Below are 27,100 nucleotides of genomic sequence, written 5' to 3'. Positions count from 1 at the left end.
TTTTACCGCCCCACTAAGAACGGGGTGAAGAAATTGGAGCGCTCCGGGAAGGAGCGGAGTGGGGTCACCTCAGTGCGGGACTGGGTCTGCCCCGTGCCCCGGCGTTCCGGGGCGGAGCTGGCAGCCCTGTCCCGGGGGAACTTGGCGGAGCTGGCAGCCCCGTCCCGGTGGCGCTGGGGGAGCTGGCAGCCCCGTCCCGGTGGCGCTGGGGGAGCTGGCAGCCCCGTCCCGGTGGCGCTGGGGGAGCTGGCAGCCCCGTCCCGGTGGCGCTGGGGGAGCTGGCAGCCCCGTCCCGGCGGGGTGCGGGAGCGGCGGGGCAGCGCAGCCGCCCGGGGACTCCGGCGGGATGGGCGAGGCTGAGGACTTCGGCCGCTGCCCCTCTGGGCGCTTTCGAAACGGTGCGAAGCCGCTCTGGCACATCCTGCAGAGCGGCCAAAGGGTGCGTTCCGGGAAGTCCCAGCCGCGCTCCTGCCCTGCCTCCCGCGGGGCTCTCCTCCTCAGCCCGCACTCGCCCCCGCGCTGCCAGGGCCCACCCCGCGCTCCGCCCGCCGGGCTGGGCGGTGGCTGCCGAGGGTCGGCGGCAGCCCCCGCACACGAGCGGCCTCCGCGGCCTGGGCTGGGCGGGACGCGGCCTGTGGGTGCCCCGTCCTGCGGAGGGGACCACGACACAGCCGTCTCCCTCCTGCTCGGGCGGCCGGGCGGGAGCGGCCGCGGTGCCGGTCCGGTTCAGGAGCCCCCAGAGCGGGGTCGCGGGCGGCCCCGGAGCAGCCGGAGCTCACACTCGTGCACAGAGGAGGAAGCGGCGAGGTAAGTCGGCTTGAACGCTTTCAGCCCTGGAAATGAAACTCACCACCAAGTTTTTGAAAGTGAATGAACTTTCTCCCTAACAGGATTGAAGGGGTCGTTAGTCCAAAACATTCTGCAGGAGATACATTTAAACCTGTTACAGCAGGGAAAAACAAACAAACAGCACGATCTGCTTTAGCCTGAGGAGCTTTTCCTCCTGCACTTTACACAGTCAGGCCCCACAGCACTTGGTGGTAACATAGAGGGTTAATGTCCTGACAAAGCCCCATTGCTCCGCTACATTGTGTGTTGTCTATGCTGTGGACACCTCTGGGAGAGAGCGATGTTTTACATCTGCTAAAGAGGATATTCTGTTTCTCCTCTGTCAACAGAACGGGGAGTAAGTGTTTCAGGCACAATGATCCTCTCCTTTTTGTTTCAAGATCAGTTTAGAAAAAATGGGGTAGGATAGTGCTCATGCAGAGGGACCACTGAAAGTGGAGAGTGGATGTGAATCAATACGGCAAAAAGAACTGTGCATTGAAACTAGCATTTTAGTCCATTGAAACTAGTGTTTTAATCCATTCAATCAAAACGTGTGCTAGATTTATAAAAATCAGAGTGACTTGATTTTTGACCTCTGCACTTCAGAACTCAAAAGTACCAAGGTTTGTGAATCATCTACACACTGACTGTCAAAGTCACTTGACTGTTATGGCCAGGACACTACTGACTGACTTCACTGTCAGCTCTCTTTGCAAGATAAAAATTCTCTCAGATGTTATTCTGCCAGTCCTGTTCCATTTGAAGTAAAACAACAACAAAATGCAAAGAAAACCATGAAATAGCATCTAACTATATAGCTGAAAAATATAGGGTGCAGAAGATTTAAAATACACTACTTAAGTTACTTAGAAGGAACATTAGGTTTAGCTTTCTTGGTTGGCAGTTCAGCCTTCTCTCCCAGGCAGAGGGTGCCCTGTCCTTAGTCCCTTAGAGAAGTCTGTTTTCACATATGATGCCAGATAGAGTTACAATTGTAGGTACCCATGGATTATATCAGCCTGATACTGCAGAAATGTGTTACAATGGCACAAGGAGCCCTAACACTTGGTTTCAGAATTCCACTACCCACCTCTAGCTAACCAGTGTATGATTAACTGTATTATTGTATTGTAGCAACAGAATTTTCCTGCTGAAATGCTCCTGCTCTCCTCAGTCTTGGAGGGCCACCAGCCATATGCCCTGCTGAATAGCAGCTTCAAAAATACAAACTTTTTTAAAACAAGCCCCAGATTTGGAAGTCCTACTGCAATACGGGGAATGTATTTTATGTTGCTGTCGTATGCATTTCTGCAAGTCTGCTCACTGATTACTGAGGAACTTTTTACTACATGCTCATAAAGAGGTCATGATATGGAAGGAACCCAGATAAAGACACTCAGTAACATCCAGTAAGGTCCAAAAGATTTTTGTTGTTGTTGTTGGTAGTGGGTACAGAGCATCCCCGTAGGACCACAATGTATAAACCTCCCTACTTCTACCTCTTTCCTTTTGACACAGTCACTGCAACATTTAGAGGACTTTGCCATAAAACTATAGTTCCCTACTGGGACAGAGTATCTTTCCCAGATTATCAGGGCCCAGGCCCATATTCTACCAACCCTTCATCAATCTGCTGCTCCTGGATCAATAAAGTCCTGTGGCCCACCAGTTTTGCAGGTTAAACACAGGTACCACAAAACCATAACCCACTTCATCACAACCAAAACAAGTAAAAAGCTGTCTACCTTTGCATCCTGTGCTGCATCACAAGAAGCTGATAAACCTTTTTCTTCAAGAAAGAATCCTTTAATAGACTTCACCTGCTAAAAAAACCCAACACATCCCCATCTTCAGCTGGGAACAGTTTTGAATTATCTATGTGAGGAGAATCAGCTGTGTGAACTTTGTTAACTTCAGGCTCAGACATAGCCCCAGCATCTTTTTTCTTTACAGAACGAATTGTTCTCTGTGGCTGGTTGTTCATTTGGAAGTTTTGGCGTTTGTACAGCCCCAGACAAGTTTATTACAAGTTTTCCGAAGAGAAGTCAGAGGGTTATGGTTCTTCGCATCTGTTCCTCAAGAGTAAAGGAATATACTTTTGCAAATGAGATTGTGTATAAAATGGTAATTGTGCATGGAAAATTTTTAACATTTATCAGCAATTTACACGTAATTTTGTTACAGAGGATTCAATGTATTTCAGGAGAATGCTTGCTTATCTCTTTCAGCTGGGCAGTGCTGGAAGAGATAGGTGTAATGGACCCTGGATAAGTCACTGTCTCTAGAATACATGACAACGGCTTCAACAGAAGTCATGGGCCAAGGAGAAATGTCATTACAATCCAAGGATACCCCATTTCACTAATTGTTTAGACCCAAAAGGAATGGTTTCAGGGGAGAGAGCAGGAGAAACCCTTCAGGCTGGCCAGCAGGATCAGTACCTGTGACACATAGAAAATCTGGCACTGAGTCCCTGTGCCTGAGCCACTACAACACAGAGCTAAACCTGTGGTGCTTCCAAGGCTCACAGGCTTTTCTGAAAGTGAAAAATCTTTCCATTTCTACTCAGCCTAAGGATCTGGTGGTGTTCGATTGTGACTACTTGGAGCACTCATGCATCTGGGGTTTAGTAGCAAGGTAGAAAGGCACAGATGAACAAATTTTGCTTTTCCTGTGTTAGGAGGAACACCTGCAAATCCAGCAGTTTTCACCTGGGGGATAGCTGGAAATGAGTTTGTTACACATTTGTTTTGTGGAGACACTCTCTGGCAGAATGTGCAGTGAGCATACTCATCATTTCCACTATGAATTGCCTTGTGTGATATCACTGTCACAGACTTACAGAGAAGTTTTTGAAATTGTTCACCTATTAGAAGTGGATAAAGAAAGACTAGAAGGAATGCAGAACCATTTCCACCTCTTATGGGTTTGGCAAATACTTGAAAATCTTTATCTGTCTCAGGAATCATAAGCAAATCAAAATCAGACTCCATGTGATACAGAATAGTACATTTGACTGCTGCATAGGCTGCATTAAAAGAATAATAAGACAGTAAATGTTTACTGGTTTATTGCCGTTGTTAACTTTTTGGGTAGTGAAAATGGGTAAACTATATCACTGTCACCTGAAAATTACTGACATTTTAGAAGTAGTAATTCTTACATCTTAATTAGTATCTTCGTGGTTTTTTCTAGGGCAAAGTACTGGATTTTTGTCAGAAATTCTGCAAGAGTGACTATCAGTAAAGATGTCATATTTAATGAAAGGATTTAAATGTCACAGTCCTGCGATGTGCAGAGTAGCAGGAAGCCTGCTTAAAATACACACATTAAAGAACACGTTGGGCATCCATGAACAACAATTCAAAATTTCACGAGCGTCATCTCAGCTGAGCTCTGAAAAGGCAAACTCTTACAATTACATCATCGTGGGGGCTGGATCAGCGGGCTGTGTGTTGGCCAACAGGCTGACGGAAGACCCGCAGAGCACTGTGCTGCTGTTGGAAGCAGGCCCTAAAGATACCCTGCTAGGCAGCGTAAGGCTGATGTGGAAGATTCACATGCCCGCTGCCCTAACGTACAACCTCTGCGATGAGAAATACAACTGGTACTACCACACCACCCCGCAGAGGCACATGGATAACCGGGTGATGTACTGGCCCCGGGGCAGGGTGTGGGGCGGCTCCTCCTCCCTCAATGCCATGGTCTACATCCGCGGGCACGCCGAGGATTACAACCGCTGGAGCAGGCAGGGCGCTCTGGGCTGGGACTATGAGCACTGCCTGCCCTATTTTAAGAAGGCACAGACACACGAACTGGGGCCGGATCAGTACAGAGGTGGGAGTGGCCCCCTGCACGTGTCAAGAGGGAAAACAAACCATCCTCTTCATCAGGCATTCCTGGAGGCAGCCCAGCAAGCTGGGTATCCCTTCACAGATGACATGAATGGCTATCAGCAGGAAGGCTTTGGCTGGATGGACATGACTATACACCAAGGTAAACCATAAAGGGGTCCTCAAGTAATTTCGATTTCTGACCCAGAAATAAATTTGAAATATGGACGTACAATCTGCACTGAATGCCATTTGAGTGTTTAGGTTACTACCCAGCTGTGGCACTCTGTATTTACACCCTATTCATTTCTCAGCAGCGTGCCATCAATGTACTGTGTATTTCATTGCAAGTTGCATTGGTAGGAAAGTCCTGATTCACAGTTAAATTATGTCATTGTGAAATTTGTTATGTTAAAATAATATCTTTAATTATTATATCAAATCACATTTGCTTTGAACTCTATAAATTCTATGAAGACTTTCCCTCTGTAGGCATCCTGGTGATTATTGGCCAAAATCTGAAGCATACTGAGCATGACTATTTTGATGTTTAACGTAAATATACATTGTAGGTCAAAGATGGAGCACAGCTAGTGCTTATCTTCGCCCAGCCATATCACGCCCAAATTTCTCAGTTGCAGAGAAGACACTTGTAACAAAAATCTTGTTCCAAGGAACAAAATGCATTGGTGTTGAGTATGTGAAAAATGGGCAAAGGAAAAAGGTAAGAGATTTTCAATTTCCAGTATGAAAGGTATGAATCAAAAATAAACTAAATATCTATATATAGTTTAAAGTCTACTAAAATGGCACTTTACTGTGCAAAATGTTCATTTTTTAGAGGTTGTTTCTTACAGTACATGATTCCTTGTCAGTTATTTTACAGAAGATGATATTCCAGTTGTATTGATTTAGAGATTAACTTCATTATCACATATCCATCTCCCAGTGCTGTGGGCACACTCCATGACTTGATGTTACAGTGTTGTGTGAGAAGTCTGACTGGAGCCTGTGGTGCAACCATGCCCTGTCCCAGCACATTGACCAGAGGGCTGCAATGGGGATGTTTCTGAAAAACAATTCTGGCAGAGGAAAATCTGTAAAAGCCAGATATTGAAATCTGAATGACTCAAGGGATAAATGACAAATCTTGCCTTATGGTTGGCTGTGGGATGAATATTTCTTAGTTTCAGTCAAACTTCCACTGAAAATGTGATTGTGTGGAAGGAAGCTTGAATTGCCATTACAAAATTCAGTGGATAATTGGTTCATTTTATGTCTCTTTCAATCCATTGACTTCTGTAAGACCTAAACCATCCTTACTTGCCTTAACAGCTGATTATGGACTAGTCTGTAACTAGGATATTGACCAAAAGGGGCTTGTATGCTAATAACTTAAGATATTTAGTCACAGATGATTATAAAACAAAGTGTAATAATAATATCCTAGAGAGACTTAAGTACAAATTTGGGTGGTTTGAGTTCAGTAAGCTTTATAAAACTCAGCAGACAAGTTCTGTGACTGAGCACCTGCCAGAAGTTAAAATGCAGTGTAAATAATCTGTTCTTTGATTTTCTAAAGCACACATTAGATCTGCTGCTTTTAATTGGATTGCAAATGATAACAATTTTACCAATGTGAAACAAAAGTTGCAGAACCTTTAACTGATTTCATAAGCTATTAAAATTTTGTGAAAACAGTACCTCTAATTGCTGTTCTTGTGCCATTATCAAGATCAATTTTGTTGAAGAAAGTCTTGAAAACCCAATTACACATGATCAAAGACTTTCTGAACACTGGACCATTTAATTGTGAAATTCTTCAATTGCTATGAATTTTCATACATACTAATATTTGTATGATTTATACATAGTGAATAATATATATTTCTATCATGTATTGTACAAAATAACACCTTAAAAGTACTTCCCTTCCTTCTCTTCCCCTCCCCCCTCCCCCAGCATCAAAACTGCAGGATTAGTCTGCTTTTACTTTCTGGAAAATTTTATACCTGTCAGGATGGAAGAGCTAATAATTTTATTGCATTATGAACATCAAGATGAAGCAATTGAGTACATTAAAGTGTTTTTGTTTTTACAGTCTGTTTTAGATAGAATCTCTTTTACGTCAGTCATCAGCAAAGTGAAAAGATCACCAAGACCTGATTCAAAAATTATTCAAAACCTATTCACCAGCCAGTGACTTGTTATTTGTCTAATACTGAAGTCCTAGAGATCTCCCAGGACTCCAGTAAGCCCTGTGACACAAGTAGGAAAGGTAGACTGAACATTCCTGGAGTTTTTAAGTTCAGAATCAAGCAGAAAAGTATATTGACATTCCATATAAAGGATGAAAAAAATTTAATGTATTATAGACTAAGCCAAACAAAAGTGTATCAAAGTCACTTTTTCCTCTTAGCATGTTAGCTGTGACATGCAAAACTTTGTGTGGGCTAGGAATAACTACAGTGCTGACTTTGCAGTGGGTTTAGACTGAGCAAGTGTCATTTGAATGCTGCTCTGAACAAACTGGTACCAGCTCTGTGTGTACCATAGAAAAGTTAAGTAAGTTTGTATAACATGCAATATACAGCTCCAAGTATTGATTCAACAGGCTCTGATATGGTGTTTATTAGTCTTAACATACTAATGATTGCCCAGAGCAAACAACAAATAAAAGATAAGAGCACTGGCCATCTGTTGGCCATATCAGATAAATAGTGTGAAAATGCTTTTTATTGTTATTACACTTGAATGTTACTGTGGCAACAATCTCATTTGCCATCATTCTGTATAGCTGAGGTATCATTCAAAAAGGACAGGATTACAAGTTAATATGCGTTCCATGCTAATCTGTTAAAACTCTGACTCAAAGGCAGAGGAATAATTTAGCAGCCTAGATCATGACCAGCTCAGGGCTCACACCAAACCATTTGATGAAAAGACTGTCAGCAAAAAAAAAATTCATTCCATGCCTGCAGTCAATTTTATCAGTAGTACTTTAGTGGATGGGAGGGCTTTTGAGGACTACCACGAGTTAAGAAATCAAACTTTAGCTTTGGTTGAATTAAAAAAAAAAATATATATATATATATATATATATATATATAAGCTCTTGAGAATTTTTGAGTTACCATGTCTGTGAATTCCAAATCTTCCTTAGGAATTTCAGTTTTAATTCATAAAGGGTTACTGGAAATGGCAGAGAAGCTTAGCTGCCTGATCCCAGTGCCACAGGTACTCCTCCCCTGGCAAGTAGGATAGGGGCTGGGCTGAATGTGTTTGTACCACACAGTTTGAATGGATTGTAAAGATGGGAATAAATACAGGAATGATCAAAGTAAAAGCTTGATTACTTCTCTCTGTGGAAAATTCTGACAAGACAGGAATACATTTCAATGAGGAAAATGTGAGGGAAGGGTGTCTAATCTGGATCAGAACAGCTTATCCAAAGAGCAGTCCCTGATGGTGCTTGCATTCAGCTCAGGCTTAATAATCTTATGGCTTTTGTGCTCATTTCCTTTTAGGTTTTTGCCAATAAGGAAGTTATTTTAAGTGGAGGTGCCATAAATTCTCCCCAGCTGCTTATGTTGTCTGGAATTGGAAATGCAGATGATCTAAAAAAACTGGGGATCCCTGTTGTTTGCCATCTTCCTGGTAATTTTTTTTCTTTCTTCTTTCATCCTCCTATGGATGCAACTGAACGACCAGTAAATTAACTTAATCATTAAATTGAATTTTCTTTATGTCAAGTCATGAAACACATGTTGAAAACATGTTTGTTACAAATCAGTGGAAAGATGTATTGATTTTATACGAATCGGTGGAAACATGCATTGATTTTAGAACTAAGCAACAAACTCCTACTCTTTCTTCACCACATTTGACAGTGAAAAATGACTTTCTGAAGGCATATTTTTATAGTTAAGCAGCACACTTTTCATTAAGAGTTTTGATTTAGTTTTGATCCACAACAGATTGTATAAACTCCCACCGTCATAAGTATTCAAATATAGAAGAAATAACATGAACTTTTCCTTAAAGCTAAAGAAGTTAGCACTGTATTTAGAAGCCATATCTGGCAATTTTAGAACAACTGATATATCTGCCATTTTACTTTCTATTTTCATTCTAGTTATGCTGTCTTTATGTAAAACTTTATTCTGATATGAGCAAAAGACTGATGTGACTCATGGCCTTGGTCTGTGTCATCACTGCCCTTATAAGAAGTTGGTTTAGTTCCTACTTCAGATGTTCTCTGCTTGAAACATGGTGGGTAATTGTTCTGTGTGAAATAACCTCTTTTTTCCTCTCACTTTCTTCTCCCTCCCCCCTCTCTACCCCCTGCAGGAGTAGGCCAGAACCTTCAAGATCATTTAGAAGTGTATGTCCAGCAAAAGTGCACCAAACCTATTACTCTATATACTGCACAAAAGCCACTTAACATGGTGAAGATTGGTCTCCAATGGCTTTGGAAATTTACAGGTATGAAGCAAAGTATGCAATCATTCTACCACTGACTCATTTAGAATTATGACAACCTTTTATCTGTGAGTTTTATAGTCTGGGAGCCTTAATATGTAATCTTTTTCATGCTCTGGGAAATGACTGGAACTTGCAAATGAATTTGAACTATTTATTTTCTTCTGTACCAGAATATTTTAAAGTTTTTATATCTCAGGTAATGAAGGAGGTTATTATACACCATTTTTAACATTCCTATATCTCATACAAAGAAAAATTCTAAAGAAAAATTTAAAAGTCAGTGCCACTAAGAAAAGCTTTTGCAAAGAAGATGGAGTAAATATTCTATTTTAAGTCAATGCGATGTCAATAAAAACATATTGTTCAACTGATTTAAGTTTTCTGAATAATTGTCTCAAAAGAATTTGTTGGTTGCTCTGATCAGAATCATTTTGGCCTGCAAGCAAATGTGAATTGACTTGCCTTAAAATGACCCATGCATTTTACAGTACCTCAGTCATAAGTTGTACCTTAAAAAGAATCTGTAAATACAATCCTTGATGTCAATTAAATAGCTTGGCCAAAGTTGAGCTCTACATCACTTGCTGAATTACATTATTATTTGGCAACTTATTCTGGGTGTATGTGGCTTTTTATCACGCAAGTAAGTATTGAGGGCTAACTTACAGTTTTAAACAGAAATGAAAATAACATAAGGCACATTGCAGGGCTTTCATCAATCCCTTCAGGCACTGTGGTTGGCTCTGCCTGTCCCATGTGACTGATGGGATAACTGGAGTGCACATCAGGGTGTGAACAGTGCAGGAATATCAGGATGTGCAGACAGTTCCCTCCACACCTGTCAGAATCCAAATTTGCTTCTGGAGTCAGACCCTTGGCCTGCCAGCTACAGTGAGATAACTGTAACATTCCATTCCAGATCAGTGGGATTCCCAAAGTTATGCATATTTATATTTATCCAGGAATTAAAAAGCAGATGAAAGTGATGCACACTGCTTAAGTGATGGGCTGTTCATAATGGATTTGCATTCCTTGCAATTGACCCTGGACATATAAATTATTCATAGTCATGCAACTAAGGGTTAAAAACAAGAGGACGTGTTGCTCTACCAAGGTATTTAATGGCATCTTCTCTCTCCTTTACACTCTTTAGGTGAGGGAGCCACTTCCCACTTAGAATCTGGTGGTTTCATCCGCAGTGAACCGGGGGTTCCTCACCCTGACATTCAGTTCCACTTTCTTCCATCTCAAGTGATTGACCATGGTCGAGTTGCTTCCACAATGGAAGCTTACCAGGTGAGCTGAATAGGATGTTCCAGTAAGGTTTAGTAGACATTGGCAAGGAGGTTTATGCTCCATTATAAAGGTTGATAGTTTGGCTGTGTACTGAAAAATACTTTGTTCAGTATAATATAAAATAGATTGCTTAATCTCCTTCATTGGGGAGAAAACACAGCCTTGTTATTTGATATTGCCATCAAACTTATGTTAGTTTTTATCTCTGGGAAAGAAGGCAAATATTGAATTAAGTATTCACTCTACTGAATTGCCCTAGTGCTGTGGGTTAGGACACAATTTTGCAGTGGAACAAGGTGTTCCCCGTTCCACTGCAGTTCAGACAAAGGTTTAAGTGCAAATGTATAGAAACACTCATTTATTCACTGGCACAAATCCAAGCCCCTTTTTAGACTGTCATCTGGATCCAAAATTCTGAATGCTAATTCTGGGGAATTGTCACTGAATATACATGTTTTTCCTTGCTGATCTCTTTCCTTCAGAGACATAATAATTTGGTCCAGTTGCTGTTTGTAGTAGAGTGCTCTGGTACCACTAAATTGGAATGGTTGTATTTTAAATGAAAAGAACAGCTGTGAGTTGATGAGACAGCCATACTTCCTCCCTGCAATGGAATTACATATTTACAAAAGAAATTATGTAAAATGGAAAAATGTGCAATGGTATTTTCCATCTCTGGTTAATGCTTACATTTGCTGAATATGTAAAGCCTGTCTAAATTGCAAAAAACGAAACAAAAACCCCATGCTGAATTTGGAAGTAGATCTGGTGGGATTGTGTCATAAGTACAGCGTGGGTGTTGCAGGTCCACGTGGGACCCATGAGGAGCACAAGTGTGGGCTGGCTGAAGCTGAAGAGTTCAGACCCAAACGACCACCCCATCATTGAGCCCAACTACCTGTCCACAGGTAAATGCAGCCTCTCCTTGCTCTGATGTCAGCTTATTTCCTGCCTGTTTCAGTAGCTGATTTTTGTGCCCACTAAACACCAGTTCAGAAGTGCTGCTTGGTACATTATTACTTCTTTCTCACTTATAAAAGTCAACTAATATGAAAAGAGGTGATTGTGCAAAGCACTGCGTAAACTGGAAAGAATTCCCTGTTGGGGGTGAAGTCAGAATTCTCAGTATCTGCTGTGCCTTGCTGTTTGTTTCATCACCACCTCTGCTTCTGAAGGAATGAATTTCTTCTGCTTCTTTGTGCTGAGACTATTCTCCTTTTCCTAGATGGTGGGTACAGCAAGATAAAGTGCAATTCCTCATAATTCACATCTTCCCTTTTGGGGTTGTCCAATATAAGTGACAGTTTTGTTCACAGTGAATGTAAATATCTGTGACTTTGAAAAATATTCTGCTTTATTATGGCTTTCAGCAAGAAGTGAGAGACATTCCTTCTAGCCTTTTTTTCTGCAATGCTGCTTTCTTCTGGTTTACATTCTGTATATACCAGTAAATTAAATGTGTACTTAAAATTTTCGTATTTTCTCTCTATACAGAAAGAGATCTGTGGGAGTTCCGCCAGTGTGTCAAGCTGACCAGAGAGATCTTTGCTCAGAAAGCTTTCGAAAAATTTCGTGGGCCTGAAGTTCGACCAGGAAATCATGTTCAATCTGACAAAGAAATAGATGATTTCATAAGGCAGAAAGCTGATAGTGCTTATCATCCTTCCTGCACCTGTAAGATGGGTCAGCCTTCAGACAGCGCTGCTGTAGTGGATCCCCAAACAAAAGTCATTGGTGTTGAAAACTTGAGAGTAGTTGATGCTTCAATAATGCCCAGTGTTGTCACTGGAAACTTGAATGCCCCAACTATCATGATAGCAGAAAAAGCTGCAGATATAATTAAGGGTCTCCCAGCACTTCAGGAGAAAAATGTTCCTGTATATAAGCCCAAGACCTTGGAAACACAGAGATAAATAAATATTATCATCCCTTCATATCATTTGCTATTTAGGCTTTCATCAGCATGTTGGTATCTCACACTGAACATGCCAACATGATAAATATCATGCAAAACAACATATCCTATTAAAATAACTATTAACTTGAATAATTTTTTGGCATTAGACTATCTACTGTGTTTTTAATCAGCTGGCTTAAGTTGCATATTTTAGAATCATAGAAAATGTTGAAGGGACCAATCAGGATCACTGAGTCCAGCTCCTGAGCCTGTGCAGGACAGTCCAAGAATCACAAATTTAGTTAAATATGACCTTTTGTCGTAAATTCAGATTTCCTGTTTAGGAGAAGCTGTTTCTAAATGACAAAAGAGTTGTACACACCAGCCAGAAATACCATGTGATTGCATGAGGAATGGAAGAGATTAATGTGTGCTGTTTTGAAAATGATTGTTATTTGAATAGTTTTAACTGCTATAAGAATGTTACCCAGGATAACAGATAATCAGTGATCACCACATCCTGCAAAGAATGGTCAAGCAAATGTAAGCACTTAGGGCAATTTCATATCCAAGAGCTGAATTAGTTGGTATCAGAATTCACAGGAAAGGGAGGAACCTGAATGTGCTCAGTTTGTCAAACGTTTTTATGAAAGGAATGCACAGTTTACAAATCCTCACTCAAAGTTAGATTTCACTAAGCTCAGCAGTGTCTAACTATAGGATTCAGGGAGAAGACATACAGTGTATTTATCAGAAACTTATTTTTCTAAAAAATGCAGAACTGGAGTTGATATTTATAAAAATCTACTGGAAAATTTTGTTTTGTTTTGCTTTTTTTTCACAAGGAGCTAAGTAGAATTCTACTCACAATTTCAGCTGATGTAGCTGTACCACTCGCAGTAAGAGATCTGCACTTCCTATAACATCCTTAAAGTGATTGGTCTTTGCAATGATTGATTGATTGATGATTGTTTGCAAAAGATATTTATCAGTAAATATTCTGAATGGTGCCTTGCTATCACTCAAATTTTACTTAGAAAAATTACAACGAAACTATATTTAAAATTAAATGTTACTCAAAATAACTGTATAAGATCAGATATTGACATGGGAAGAGGTCTTCTTAAATTAGAAGGCAAATATCTTATTCAGTGAACCAATGCTGTATTCTAGTTAGGACTTAAAACTTTGCTTTTTTAATTTTCAGATGTGTAAGCTAAGATACTTGAGCTTTCATGGCTGTTTCTAGAGTCAAACTAACTTTCAGGTACTGATTAAAAAAAACTAAAGAAACTGAACTCACTGAAAGAAATTGACTGCATTGATTATTTTGTACTTATTAAGTATTTGTAAGTAACTTCTGACTAAGCAGATGTCAAATCATGAAGTAAAGGCTTCTGTAGCCTTAGATTGCTCAGGACTTGTGGTAAAGAGAATAAACATTTTTTCAGAAAAAACATGGAATTCTACACCATTTTAACAGACTGTAGAAAACCTTGCTGACTCAGATGTTGGCTGGAGGGACAACTGCAGATGTTTAAGGCAGATACTTGTACCTGGTGCTGCTCTCTGTCAGGCACTGACTGGAAGCTCTGCTGAAGGAAAGGTCTTAATTCCTTAGAGCATCTGCATGAACACAAACAAAACCACTGAAGATGGAAGATGATAACAGTGAACTCTGCTCCAAAAGGAGGCAGGTAAACCCTTTCTATGTATGTTATGCATTCTTTTGAAATGAGGGGAAGAACATGAATATTTCACATCATAGATGATTGATTAGCTGAGTTAAGGAGACAATTTGTCTGGCAACTTTTTGAGAAAAGCATGGACTGCATGTTCTGTACCTCTTGATGGCAAATAATTCTTTCTCAGCACTTAGGCTTGTGAGATTTTTCTTTAAAGGTATTCAGTAAGTTCTAGTCATTTATCATTTGGAATACAATAAGGATGTTTTAAGTTATAAACACTGGTGAGACTTACCACAGTCCTGTGCAGTTGAGAATGGAGGCAATTTGGCATGATGAGATACTGAAGTTCCTGCATTTGCACAAAACGTGGGTTTCCACTCCAGGCATGCAAGATGGGAATTGTTATTATGCAACTGCAGAGGATTAACTAGCCACTGGCTTACATAACTTACCACTGAACATGCACAGACCTCTCCTCTGCTGTTATGCCAAGCTCTAAAAAGAGTAAATAGCAAGGTTAGGTATCCGTGTGTCTTATGTTCAGGAGTCATTGCTGCACTGAGAAATCAGATAATCGGGCATTTCTTCTGAAACATCATCATCTTTTCTTGCAGTTCTAGGCATCCTCAGACATCTTGCAGATTCCTCCCCTTCTAAACACTTAAACATTTTCATTGCTGTGATCTACAGTTGCTTTATTAACTCCAGCCTCACTGCTGTAGAATATTGAGGCTCCTTCATGAGATCCCTTTGATGCAGTGCTGAAGGGTTTGTTGCCCTGGGGAAATCTTTAAGTAGCATCACTTTACCATTAGTTTCTCCTGTGTTGTATCTGGTTCCTGACACTGAATTCCTGTTAAAATTTTTTCTGACTTCAGCAGAGTCAAGTCTGCTAAAGAGTCCTTAAAAGACGTCTAGGTTATTCTAGCACATCGTTTGGGGCACTGGCAGTCTCACAGCTAGAATTAACCATCTTTTACACCTTATTGGACTGCAGAACTGAGGTTGTAATTCCACAGTTTTACCTATGTAACAAAATAATACAGTGTGGTTATTCCCAATTCTGCCCAGATATAAATATACAGATAATACATTATGTGTTCAAAACCAGTTAACTGTAAAAGCTGTTTGATTCAAGAATTACTAGACCTGCCAGCATGGCTTGGACCAGCAATGGTACTGTGCAAGGGAGAACCCCAGCATCTCCATGGAAATGGCTTGCTGCAGATACTCCAGGTAGTTGGAGGTCTCTGGCTGGGGACAATGAGATTAAGAAAGAAAAGTGACCAAAAACATTTGTACACACATTTCAGCTCAAGTTGTTTCAGTATGAGAAGTGCTTTTCAAAGCAGCAGAATAGAGCAGTATTTGTAAAATTGCACTGTATTTAATTTATGTAAGATTTTGTACGCCACAACATTAAAGTCCTTTCCAAGTGTCTGCTGTCAGTTAGTCTGCAACCAAATTAGACAGCTATATGAACACTGGAAAAGTGGGCTTGGAATATGCATTTTCTATAAAATAAAGATAGAAACAAATTTTGAGGAATAATAAACGCATAAATATATTAAACAATATAAAATATATATCATCAAATAATAAAAGTAATTAAATACTTTTTATATTACAGTTAAGATGAAGAGGGAGAACACAAGCACATCTTATTACACTATTACAATTTTTACTCTCAATTCTTCTGTCAGCCAAGCTCTAAAAAAAGACACTGTTCAAATATGAACATATTTTATAGATTCATTTTTTCAATGAATTTACTTTACTGTAGAATACTTACCTGTGTTTAATTTTTTACTAGTATTTTCTCTCATTAAATACATATATAAACAAATTTGCAGTCTCATAAATGATGATTTAAATTTTGAGAGGTCTTCTGGTTTTTGTACTAATTACTATGATTGATAGTATTCTAAGAGTGCCGATTACCACATAATTATGCATATATTGATTACTTGTTACCACATATTTCTGTAGTAAAACCAAACAAGTATTCTTTGAATCTATACAAATGTTCTCCCCTAAGCCAATAACTACATAGAACATGGTCTGCACCTAAATTTCCTTCATTTTTCCTGTTTATTTTCGCAAACAGTTCTCTCATAAAATTTCTTATCTATCTTAAAGAGTCTCTCATCAGACTATTAAAGGCTGAGGGCAAAGAGCATACAGTGAGGTCAGCATACTGTTTTCTGTCTCCTTGGAGAAATCACGAATTAAAAATCCTGTCACTCTGTTCAATCTGCCAAACCTGACGAGCTATCAAACGTCCATGCTGGACAAAATACAAGTCTGAGATTGTTTTCCTCCTTTTCTTTTTAAAGTTTAACTTCAGTTGCCTTGAGGGTGGTTATCAGAAGTGGGTTCACCACAGTAGGTAGAACTTTGAAATCTATTCATTGTTATTTCACAGGGATTGCTCCCTTTTGGCCTCCCAGATTCTGTTTCTGTAAGCTGGGAAAGTGTAACAAAGTGAGAATTGCTGGGTAACCTAGCCAAGACCTTCCCAAGACAGCACGGAAAATTTCTTTAGATGTTTCAGAGTATTTTAGTCAAAATTTCCTAATAATTTCCATAGGTCTGTCTCTAGGGAAGTAGCAATCCCTTTTGCACATGAATACTCTAACTGCTTTATTTCTTTGTGGTTAACAGCAACCATTCATAAAAGACTTGCATGTTGTGATGCTGCAGACTGATACTTATTTCACACATTCCCTCCCATTCTTACAACATTGCAAATTGAATTTAACCTTTGGAACTTCTTTATGAAAAATCATTAGTAAAAGGACTCCCAAGTATAATAAAATTATTACACAGTTTTATTTGGAGAACATTTTGCATTTGTTTTAATACAAAATGATGTAGGTCAAGAAATAATTTACAAACCTTTAAGTTCTTATCCTGGCATTTGAAATAAGAATGATTTCAGAGGAAGTCTGTAAGCTATTCATAGGAAACTGTCATTATGTACAAAATGTTTATTGACATGTTTTAAACATCACATTTGTAAAAATGTGAACTGGATTGCTATCTAGCATAGGAACTACAGGTAAAACCTGATAAGATAACTTGTTAGAACAAGTCATTGTTATCCAGTGCTAACAATGTAGACAAGTAGCTTTCAGGGTGTTTTAATTATCCTCCAAGGTCATTTCAGCCTCAAAGACATTTCAGGGTTTTACTGCATTGTGAACAATATCAAAGCCCTCTCTTGATTGCATAAAAATAAATCTTTGAAATAGTACACATAGAACAACAGAAAGGTAAAGGCAATAAAATAATATATTTTTATATCAAGGTTTTTGGTTCTGTGTAGAATCATACTATCACATTTCATCTCTTTCCAAGCTGAGAAAGTAGTACTGAAGCAAAGCATTTTCATTTACCTATGAAGTATTTTCTACCTCAGATATTTCCTGTGTCAGTTTAGGGTATGTAGGTATTACACTTTGTCAAAACTAATTGCCTCATGACCAGGAATACCCTGGCATGAACTTGCCATGGTTTTTGGGTGTAGGGGTTTTTTGCATGGGGTTATTACAAAAATAAAATTAGAAGTTACTTTTCAGTCAGAAAAAAAAAGTTGAAATTACTTTTAATTTTTTACCTTTCCAAGTATAAGATTGAGTAGTCAATGATGCATCCCTTTTGTAAAGAGAGATTCATTAGACTCAATTATTTTAAAAAAAGATCTGATCTGTTGCCAAGTTCAAACTTGACACTTTATCCCAAAAAGAGATTTACACTGAGAGGTGGCTCTATTTAAATATTTAAGCTATAGATCTATATATTCCAAGTAAAAATACTTCTATCTAGAATTCTGTGGAGAGTTACAATAATTAGGGTCCATAAATATTGCTGCAGTTCAATTACGGTACAATAATTACAAAATATAGAACATCTCTTTACAAATACAAATCATTGTATATTACAATTAATTTACAATATTTTCTACTATATAATTTTTAGCAAACTATCTTACCTAATTCTACTATAACCTGGTTGCAAGTGCATTAGTAAGAATGCAATTATTCCAGTATATTTTGCCCTTAACATGATAGTCATAAAACAGACCATCTGATTGATATTTTCCTATGTAAACTGATGTTACATATGACGGATTATTCTTTATATAACTTCTTTTTCCAATGATCTCTAACAGGTAGAGCATGACAAATTGTATTTCAGAAGAGCATTAAGAAATCAGGAGGCAAGTTTGAAAAACAATGTTAGAATGGATATGCAAGGGGTATCTGATATGCTTTGAGCACTGAGGTAATGACATTATTGGTTGTCATCACTCATCTCATGTTGCTGTTTCCTTGCACAATCTTGTGCCAGACTTCTACAGACATTGTCACTGACAAAATCCTGCTCTACTAGGAAGGACAGCAGCACAAGGTTGAAAGACAGGCAAGATATTACACCTCAGAATCCTGCTCTAGCCCTCAAAAAACTGATTGTCACAATCTGCTTGGTTTCAAAAGAACCTTATTCCTACAGAGGAACTGAAGATTCTGTGGGAGGAGACTTGACCTACTGCAGCTCTGTTCACGTTTCGGCAACCTGGAGATAATGAATTTATTAGTTATGGCTTCCTTGAGGTGTGACATCACTCATACAAAACTTGGATTGGTTATTCATTCCAGCTAGTGCCTAGCATCTTGAAACTATGAGGCACTTTTTCTGTTATTAGAACATTTTCCTTGCTAAATACTATAAGCTTGTAATGCATATCATTTCATCAGCTAAGTCTTCTTCATATCGTCCCGTTTCCGGCTCTTCGTCACTGTAGCCAGGACCAAAATCTTGAAGTTCATAATCTTGTCTGCTTAAAATTGGAAACATATCCCCATTGGCCCCATTGCTGATATTTCCATTGAGAAGGTTACTTGCTGCACTCTCCATCTCATCAATAGTCATGTCACAGGCATCAGCAATCTCGTGTTTCGTAGCCGAAACAAATTTAGGGTCCTTTGCGTACCTTCCTAGGCCTTCAGATATAAGTACCTGGCAGAGGGAGGTGAGAGAGTGAGAATTTCAGTGGAATTACAGAACAACACACAGATCATAACATTGCTCATTCATGGAAAGCACTAGAAACCCCATGCTGAATCACTGGAGCAACCCACAGCCAAATGTTCAGGTAAACAACAATTAAATCAACAATGAAAAGTCTCCACACCGTGATGTGTGATAATGTAAGTGGTGCTGCAGTACATCTGACACTTCTCCCTAGAGATTTGGTGGTATTCTTTGCTAAACATCAATCATCAGGATGATACACTAAAGACAACAGTTAATACGACTCAGATGGTGCAGTTAGAACAGTTGTCTGAAATATAGAATTTTAGATGTTCTCTGTACTTTAAAGTACATGGAAAAAAGATGTTGAATTCCTGTTTGGAAAAACATACCAAAATGTGTTTTTTAGCTTGTAGCAATGGAAAGGAAGTGACGGATGAAAGCTACAACATTAACTATGATTCAGAAATGCTGCACACACATTATCTTCAAATCTTTTTTTAGTATAAAAGGGAATTCTTGGCATTCTTTAGTACACCTACAAATCAATCCTTGCAGTTGTTATTCTCCTCTCTGCATTTAGTACGCTGATTCATGGAATTTTTGATCTTTTATACAGATTACTGTAAAAATGGGGATTTATTTCTACAGAAACCACAGAATAGGCATATACATCATCTCTTCCCCACTGCCACTGTGGAAAGATACTTCAGAATTGATGCTCATCTAGAAAACATAAATTTCAAAATTTTGAAGTATCTTTAGTTCTCTGATTAATCTGGATTCAGTAGAAATCCTTTGCTACACGACAGTAACGAATAAATTCCGCTCTTTACCTAAAACCAGTTTGTGGCTATAAAACTAAAAATCCATTTTTAGAGAGGTGATGTGAATTTAATTATGTGCTTTTAAAAGTTCACCCCAAAACTGCACAGACAGACACTCTGGGCTCCTGCAGAGGTCCCTGCAGCACTCACCGCCTCCACCAGGCTGTCTGCACTCCTCTGCTTGTCGCTGTGTTTGTGCCTGAAGTCATTCGGGACAGTCAGGCTGGCTGGTGTGAATGTCCGGTAGGAAATGTCAGGATCATCCGTGTACCAGGAGCTCCTGTGCAAGGAAGGCAGGCTGCCATTCATGTGCTCTGTGGAGTCAGCCCTGTCCACCTGGATCAGAGGGGTGTAGTAGGGGGAACGGTCCCTGTTGGGAGGGGTGGCAGGTGGGGTGGCCCAGGAACGCGTTGAACGACTCGGTGAATGTTTATGAGCTTTGCTGGAATCCAGACCTGCCACAGCCATCACCTGGTAAAAGGAAGAATTTTAGAAGTCAGTGTTTTCAAATACTCAGTCATGCTCATTTCTCACTTCAGCAGTTAGCTCAAACCAATTTTTCAGGCAGCAGCTACACAAAGTTAATAATGTCTTCTGACATGTAGCAGCCATGTAAGAGAGGAACAGGACTGGAACTGGTAAATTGACACGACAAAATGGTATTTTTCCATTTTACTCATATCACAAAATCTTTTTGCTTGAAGAATATATTAAAGAAAACAAATTATAGAAATATTCCTTCTGTCCAGGACAGGATAGGAAGCTGTCAGCATTTTCCAAGCTGGGCACTGAGCCTCAGAAGGTGTCTATCTTGTTCTTGTAAATTGTCAGTAACAGATTCGGTCTGGGCAAAGATTAATAGACAGCTGCTGTATTATGCAGTCCTGGTCAAAATTTTGGGCGTGATGGCTCTTTGTGAACACTCAGAGTCAAAGCGGGAGGCTACTCATTCTGTGTTTTGTACAAGGTCGATGTTTGAGAAGCCTTATGTCTAGCAACAAATACACCAGTACTGCTTCAAAGAGCAGTGGAAGTCAGGAGTGCAATGTACAGGCTGGAAAGATGTAATTCACTGTTAGTTAAGGAAGAGTTTGATTTACCTGTTGTTGCATTAAGTGAAGTGGCAAAGCTGTGCGATGGTGAAAATTAGGAGAGAGTGGGATCTCGTCTTGGCTACTTTGTCGGCGGAGGCATTCGAAATTAAAGGAAGATCGTCTATGTGCTACAGGGAAACCATAATTCATTAGAAAAACAAAATATTTTTCCTCAAAGTCTATTATTTCCAGAATTCCAGGGTGAGTGAACTATGATACAAATAAAAACAGATCCTCCAGTAAGAAACAAGTTGTGCTAATAGAAGCAAGCAGCTGGTTATAAGAAAAAGGACATATTAATCACATAAGCAAAAACAGTCCCAGGTAGAAATCACAGAAGCAACCTAACATGACAAAATTGGAACAGCTGCTTCAGAAAACAAGGTTGTCTGATGCAGCTGACTGGCTTAGACACTCAACTGCAGAGTTTTGCTATAAACTGCTGTGACTTTCTTCTTTCCTCCCCATGGCTTCAAGCTCTTGATTCTAATAAAACAGATTTCCCAAAGGAAATATGAAATCTCCAGTTCCTTGGAAGCAAAATGCAATATGTAAAACCATACCCAAGTCAACTCAGGTTGTCAATTCCTGGTGTTTATTCTGTTGTTTAGGACAGCGATCATCCATGGTCTCTGCTGTTAGGAGCATTTTCATGACAGAAATAAATAAAAAAATTTGAAATCTGAACTGAATCAAGATGTTTGGCTGATGTTACAGATGATCTTGTTGAAAGCCTGCAGAAAGATGGGAAGCACATGGGTATCATTCCCTGTGCCAGCTTCAATGCACAGAAAGCCTGGATGCTGAACTGCAGCTCGAATCCAGATCCACCCTCACAGCTGCAAGCACTGGGGTGGGACACTGGAGAGAACCTGGCTGTACCAAGTTAAGTGCCATAGAGTCATGGCACCCCAGAGTTACCATCAGACACTTTATGCTGGATACTAACAAAGAGCCACTGAACTAAAACAGGCACCTCCTCGAGGTGATTCTCTCCAACTAAAGCAAACTGTCTCTCTCCCTTGTCTCTATAGCAAATCCAAATACAGGAATGTAAGCCTTAGCTCCTGATCCTAATATGCTGAATGTCCCAATGCCAAAATGTATAATAAGCAACCCAAAAAGTCCCATCATCCAAAGCAAGCCACACTTCCTTGCACATGCTTCTCTGCAGAGAAGAGGCTGAAAGAAAATCTCAGTCATTGCTCAGTACACATCTGGAAGCTGTGCTGATGAGTTTGGTATAGAAACATCCAAAAAGCTTGACATGGAGCTCAGTTTACTGACTGCAATACTCAGCCAAGGCACTGGATGTTATGTTCACTTGGACTGCATCAGATGCTAGCAGGAACTGTTTAGTGCAATGTGCATGTCCTTTTTTATTATTATTTTTTCTTTCTTCTTTATTTATGTGAGATGATCAAGGCTTCCTCAGGCCAAACAGCCCATACACTAGTAACAAATAACAGATTTGAGATTCTTTTAACCTCTGCTCAGATACTGAGCTGCTAAAATCTCTCAACTCTTTCCCAGAATATTAAATAAATGGTTATGACAGGAGGTCTGACATCTGACTGCTCTTATGACATTACATTGGTTAAAGTCAAGGACTTCCTAAATTACCCTTTATGCAACTTTGATCAGAACTAGGTCCTCTTATACTAGGATATCAAATACTCTTATCTAGTACCTTAACCTAGTCCCCTGTAGATGAGATAAAAAGCATAACTTCCTCTAAATAAATGACTGCCAAACACCATCATTAAAACCTTATCTTCAAGAATGCAGTTAGAAGGAACCTGCAGCTCTCTACTCAAAACACTTTCATGGGCAGACCCAGGACAATTTTCACATGAAAGTTTTTCTCCTGCAACCTGTGGAATGGATATGCAAAGCATCTCTCTGTTTCTTTGGCTTAAAATTCCTCTGCTATCAGAAAATCTTGTAGAAAGATGTACAAGGTTCTCCTTTCACAGTCTCTCCTTCATCTGATGTATTTCCCATCTGCTGTTGAAAGACAGCAGCTTTCTGTACCCTTCACGATTGTTCAGCTGAGTTATTTACTTTCTGTAGTGCAAGACTCATACTGTCCCTGTGTCCCTTAAGGGCAGAAAGCCAAACAGCAGACAGCATGCCAGTCTTGTTATAAGGAGTTGAGTGTGGATCCAATACTGGCAGTTTGATGGAGAATGCTACCTTTATTACACAAATATTCATTTTTCTGCTGCCTTTGACCACAGCTTTCTGTAGCTTTAAACAGTCTGAAACTGTACCTCAGATATAAAATGATCTCAATACACCTGAGAATCTCTGAGACAAGAAAAAGCCTTAAAAAAAAGAGGTTGCTTTTGATCTTCTAGTGCCACCTCAAGTACTTCCTCTCTGTGAAGCGTCAGAGGTCAAAAACCAAACCCAAGAATTCTGAGTCTGTGCCTAGTTTCACCAGAGGATTAGCACTGCTGTTCTCTGCAGTATGGCCTGGAACATGCAAAGACAGAATTGCAAGACGAGAAGCAAGACATCTTGTAGGAATGAAGATAAAGCAATATTGTCCTTGGGATAAGGAAAAACCAAGGGATAGAGATATAAGGAAGAGAAGAAATGAAAATTAAAGAAACAGGAAAAAAACATCTGTTGACAATGCTAATTCTATCTATAAATTGAAACATCTTCTCCCTCAGAAGAAACACAGAATTTTAAGCATTGTTCCTGAGATAACAGAATAAAGTACCAATATCAATCTCAAATAAGATGCTTAAAATCCACATTTTTTTAAAAAAGCCTTTTTAAACTGGAATCTGTCTGAATGCATTTGATTTATTTCAGATTTGCAAACAAATTGTCCTTAATGTACTTACGTGGTGGTGTTGGAGGTAGCAGCCGTCTCCTAGGAGATCTTTTTGTATCATAACAGATCTGTGAATCATCTTCCTCAAAAAACCCATGTGGGTGATGGTAACCTTTTGGTCTCTCAAAATCTGAGTCATGGCAGTGATATCTACAGTGGTAATCATATCTATGTCTGCATTAAAAAACAATAAAAAAAAATTCTTTCAGTGAGTTTTTGTCAACAGCTGCAAAATTAGCTTCCTTCTAAAAGATTTTCAAGTCTACTCACTCTCCAGCAAGATAATTAAACACTGCCTTCTATAATTGCGCAACTCAGATTTAAAATCCAGTTTCTGTAGAATTTGGTAAGAGGGCATATACTTCTGTACTAGTACAGTTACATGGTCAATTCTCAAGTTAAATTTTTAATCATATTGTTTTTTCACTGAATTTATTCTTACCAGTACAAGCAAAAATGTAAGATCTCAGTCATACACTGCTGAAAAAAATAAAATATATACTCTCTTCTACCCCTGCCATGCTCTCTTGAGAACCCTGGGTAAGGCGCAGGAGCACAGAAGCTCAGAATGCATTTAAGCCTCTTACATTCTGGATATTCTTATGTTTAAAATCAGATCTTGGAAGGGTGTTACTTGATGCTATCTATCATACAAAAAAAAAAAATTAGTGATCTGAGAATTCTGTAAAATTTAGCTTTCATGCAAATCTCAGCTTTTATGCAAACCAATGTGATGCATATTAGGGGGCCAATCTTGGCAGAATTCAGCTGGTAAATGTAGTCCATATAGCAGGAGAAGAGGAGGAGAATTAAGCATGTCTGGCAGTTGAGCATATGCACTTCTAAGCTGTAAGGATCTAAGATAAAATGGCAATAAATTCCTCTACTTCTGGGCTGGACTTGAAAATTAAAAAATGGACAGAAGTGGAGATTATTTTTGAGATGCTACTGAATGTATTCAGTAGAAGGAAAACATTCCATCTTTGGAATACTCTTCTTTCCTCCCCATCATTTCCCATTTCAGCAGTTGTGGAGTACTAATTTCATTAGAGAATTTGCAGTGTGAGTGTGCTTAGTGAAGCCTTTACATCAGTGTACCTAAAATACTGAAATATTTTTGCATGTTATTGTATTTAACAAATATTTTTATTTAACAATAGTTTATTTAACAAATGTCCTCACCTGTTTCCTGACAACATACTGTCATCTTCATAATATTCTTCTCCACTGTAATACTCCTGCTCTGCCAGATAATGATCATCATTGCAATAGTCTTGGACTTCATGTTCTTCCCGGCGAATGGTCGGTCGGCGCCCATCACCAGTGTCAGATCTGTGAGCAGAAACCAAAAAATGACTCTTTTTTCTATTTATATCAATTATATATTGTTTATTGTAAACACAGTTCTTTCAATGTGCTTCAAAGAGGAAAAGAAAAAGACAAGCATTAACTCTCTAGTTCAGAATGTGGTGTTATAACAGTGCAGTTCAGAACACAAATGATGTATCTGTTTCTTAAAGATGGCTTTCCTTTATTTCCTTGTGGTACAATAGAAAAACAATAAAAGGATGCTTAGTGAAATCAAATATATTCAAGACATTTTTATATGATATACATTGTCATTTGGAAAAATACAGCCTCTCTCCTAAGCCTGAAGTTTGCCAAATGGCTCAAATATTAAAAAGTTCTCACTGAGGTATTCAAAAAGAAATCTGAAATGGATATGCAAATCTAGACATTAAAACCACCATTATGTATCCATTTACCAATGCACTTCAATTAAAACAATAAATCCTATATTTTAAGAAGTGTCTTCGAAAATATTCAGACAAAAGACCAGGCAAGATTTGGTGTCCCCTATAAAAGGAACTGTACACATTAACACTAATCAAAACTAACACCAGTGATTTTTCCAGTCTTGGGAAGTCAATTTTTAACAGGGGCTACAATCAGGTGTGATTTTTAGCCTGTTGAAAACTGTAGAAACCTGCCTAGACTTTCAGAAGGGCTTGAATAATTTTGAACTTTACCAGAAGGTCGTCCTTTTAGAACAGGCAGTATAAAAATTGACCTAAAAATTGTCATTTGAGTTGCCAAGCATATGCATTGTTATACAGTTACTTCAGAAAAGAAACAGGAAAGGTGAAAAAAAAGAAAAAGGAAAGGAGAAAAACTTCCTGTCCTCTTCAATTATGTCAGAATATCAACTCACCTAATGTATGTTTCATAGTAGCGTGTTCTATCCAGGTAGGCCATGAAAATGAGAAAAATATTTTAAGAACAAGTCATTTGGAGAAATTCTTTGGTGATTACAATGTCTGTGCTGTAACTAGAGATTTCACTTTAAAGAAAACTTCGAAACTTTCAAACCCAGTGAAGCTTTATGCATTTCCCATTCATCAGAGCTAGATTTTAAATACAGCTCATACATCGGTAGGCAACACAAATAAAGATTCAAATAAATTTCACTTAGCTTAAGTTTCCTATAGTGTATTTATGCATTTACATAAAAACAAGGACATATTTAGGTTTACCTCCTACTGCTCGGCCTTCTGCGCTTCTCGTGGTCAGTCCTGGAGTGTGAACGGTAACTGTTTTCAGATCTGTGCTCACGATTTCCATAACTTGTGTGTTTTCCATGGACTTTGGACACGTTGGCATTATTGAGATTGGCATTGGTTGAGTTTGGAACGTGCTTTCCTACCGAGTTGTGATGATGATGATGATGATTGTGGTACACAGAGTTTCCTGCCTGATGATACATGTTTTTCTCAGTGTCACTTGCAGAGGGGATTGAAGGCCGCTGGACGTGTAAGGGACGGTGTGTGGTGTTGATCTGCTGAAATGAATCTCGTCTGTCACTGCTAATATGGTTTATGTGGTTGCCAAAGAGGGCACCATTCCTCTGTTTTAGGGGAAGAGAAAGAAAAAATTATATCAGATACCTTAACAGAACATACTCTTGACAGTGACAACTTACTTTTCTCTCCTACATGCACAGAAAAGTAGCAATTCAAGTAACCTGTGATTTTTCTTTCTAATTTTATGATGCTTCAGATGGGATCTCCTGAAGTGACAGAGATGTGATTGTGGTGATGACAATATCGTATTTCAGAGTCAAATCAACAGTATGCTGTGATCATTATTCTTTTCCACACAACTAAAAAGTGACATAGCCAGCTTTCTCCACATTTTATTACGCAGGAGAAACCTAGATTCCCACACATGAACATGCAGCAGCTTCCTCAGAAAGAGACATGTTTG

General features: G+C 39.1%; 2 protein-coding genes across 3 annotated transcripts in view; one reads left to right on the top strand and one right to left on the bottom strand.

Moving 5' to 3' along the window:
- Positions 1-532: 532 nt before the first annotated feature.
- CHDH (choline dehydrogenase) lies at positions 533-14,677 on the top strand. The gene is made up of 8 exons (XM_066195630.1): positions 533-807; positions 4,027-4,827; positions 5,237-5,388; positions 8,192-8,321; positions 9,015-9,149; positions 10,303-10,445; positions 11,251-11,353; positions 11,940-14,677. Exons 2-8 carry the CDS (start codon positions 4,080-4,082, stop codon positions 12,356-12,358), a joined length of 1,830 nt encoding a protein of 609 aa, XP_066051727.1. The 5' UTR covers positions 533-807; positions 4,027-4,079; the 3' UTR covers positions 12,359-14,677.
- A 2,078-nt stretch (positions 14,678-16,755) lies between these two features.
- CACNA1D (calcium voltage-gated channel subunit alpha1 D) overlaps positions 16,756-27,100 on the bottom strand; it is a 171,041-nt gene continuing 160,696 nt past the window's right edge. For both annotated transcript variants that reach the window (XM_066195629.1, XM_066195628.1), the window contains 7 exons: positions 26,371-26,741; positions 26,049-26,075; positions 25,019-25,168; positions 23,847-24,010; positions 20,995-21,116; positions 20,045-20,365; positions 16,756-19,052 (listed from right to left, as the gene is read on the bottom strand). In XM_066195629.1, the coding sequence (XP_066051726.1) occupies positions 18,759-19,052; positions 20,045-20,365; positions 20,995-21,116; positions 23,847-24,010; positions 25,019-25,168; positions 26,049-26,075; positions 26,371-26,741 (1,449 nt within the window). In that variant the 3' untranslated portion in view covers positions 16,756-18,758. The remainder of the gene's footprint in view (positions 19,053-20,044; positions 20,366-20,994; positions 21,117-23,846; positions 24,011-25,018; positions 25,169-26,048; positions 26,076-26,370; positions 26,742-27,100) is intronic.

This window comes from Chamaea fasciata, unplaced genomic scaffold (genome assembly GCF_029207755.1).
Source record: "Chamaea fasciata isolate MVZ Bird 193981 ecotype frontalis unplaced genomic scaffold, bChaFas1.0.hap1 SCAF_13, whole genome shotgun sequence".
In the NCBI taxonomy this organism is placed as follows: Eukaryota; Metazoa; Chordata; class Aves; order Passeriformes; family Sylviidae; genus Chamaea; species Chamaea fasciata.
Note: the sequence above shows the minus strand (reverse complement) of the source record. Positions and strands in the feature narration are given on the sequence as shown.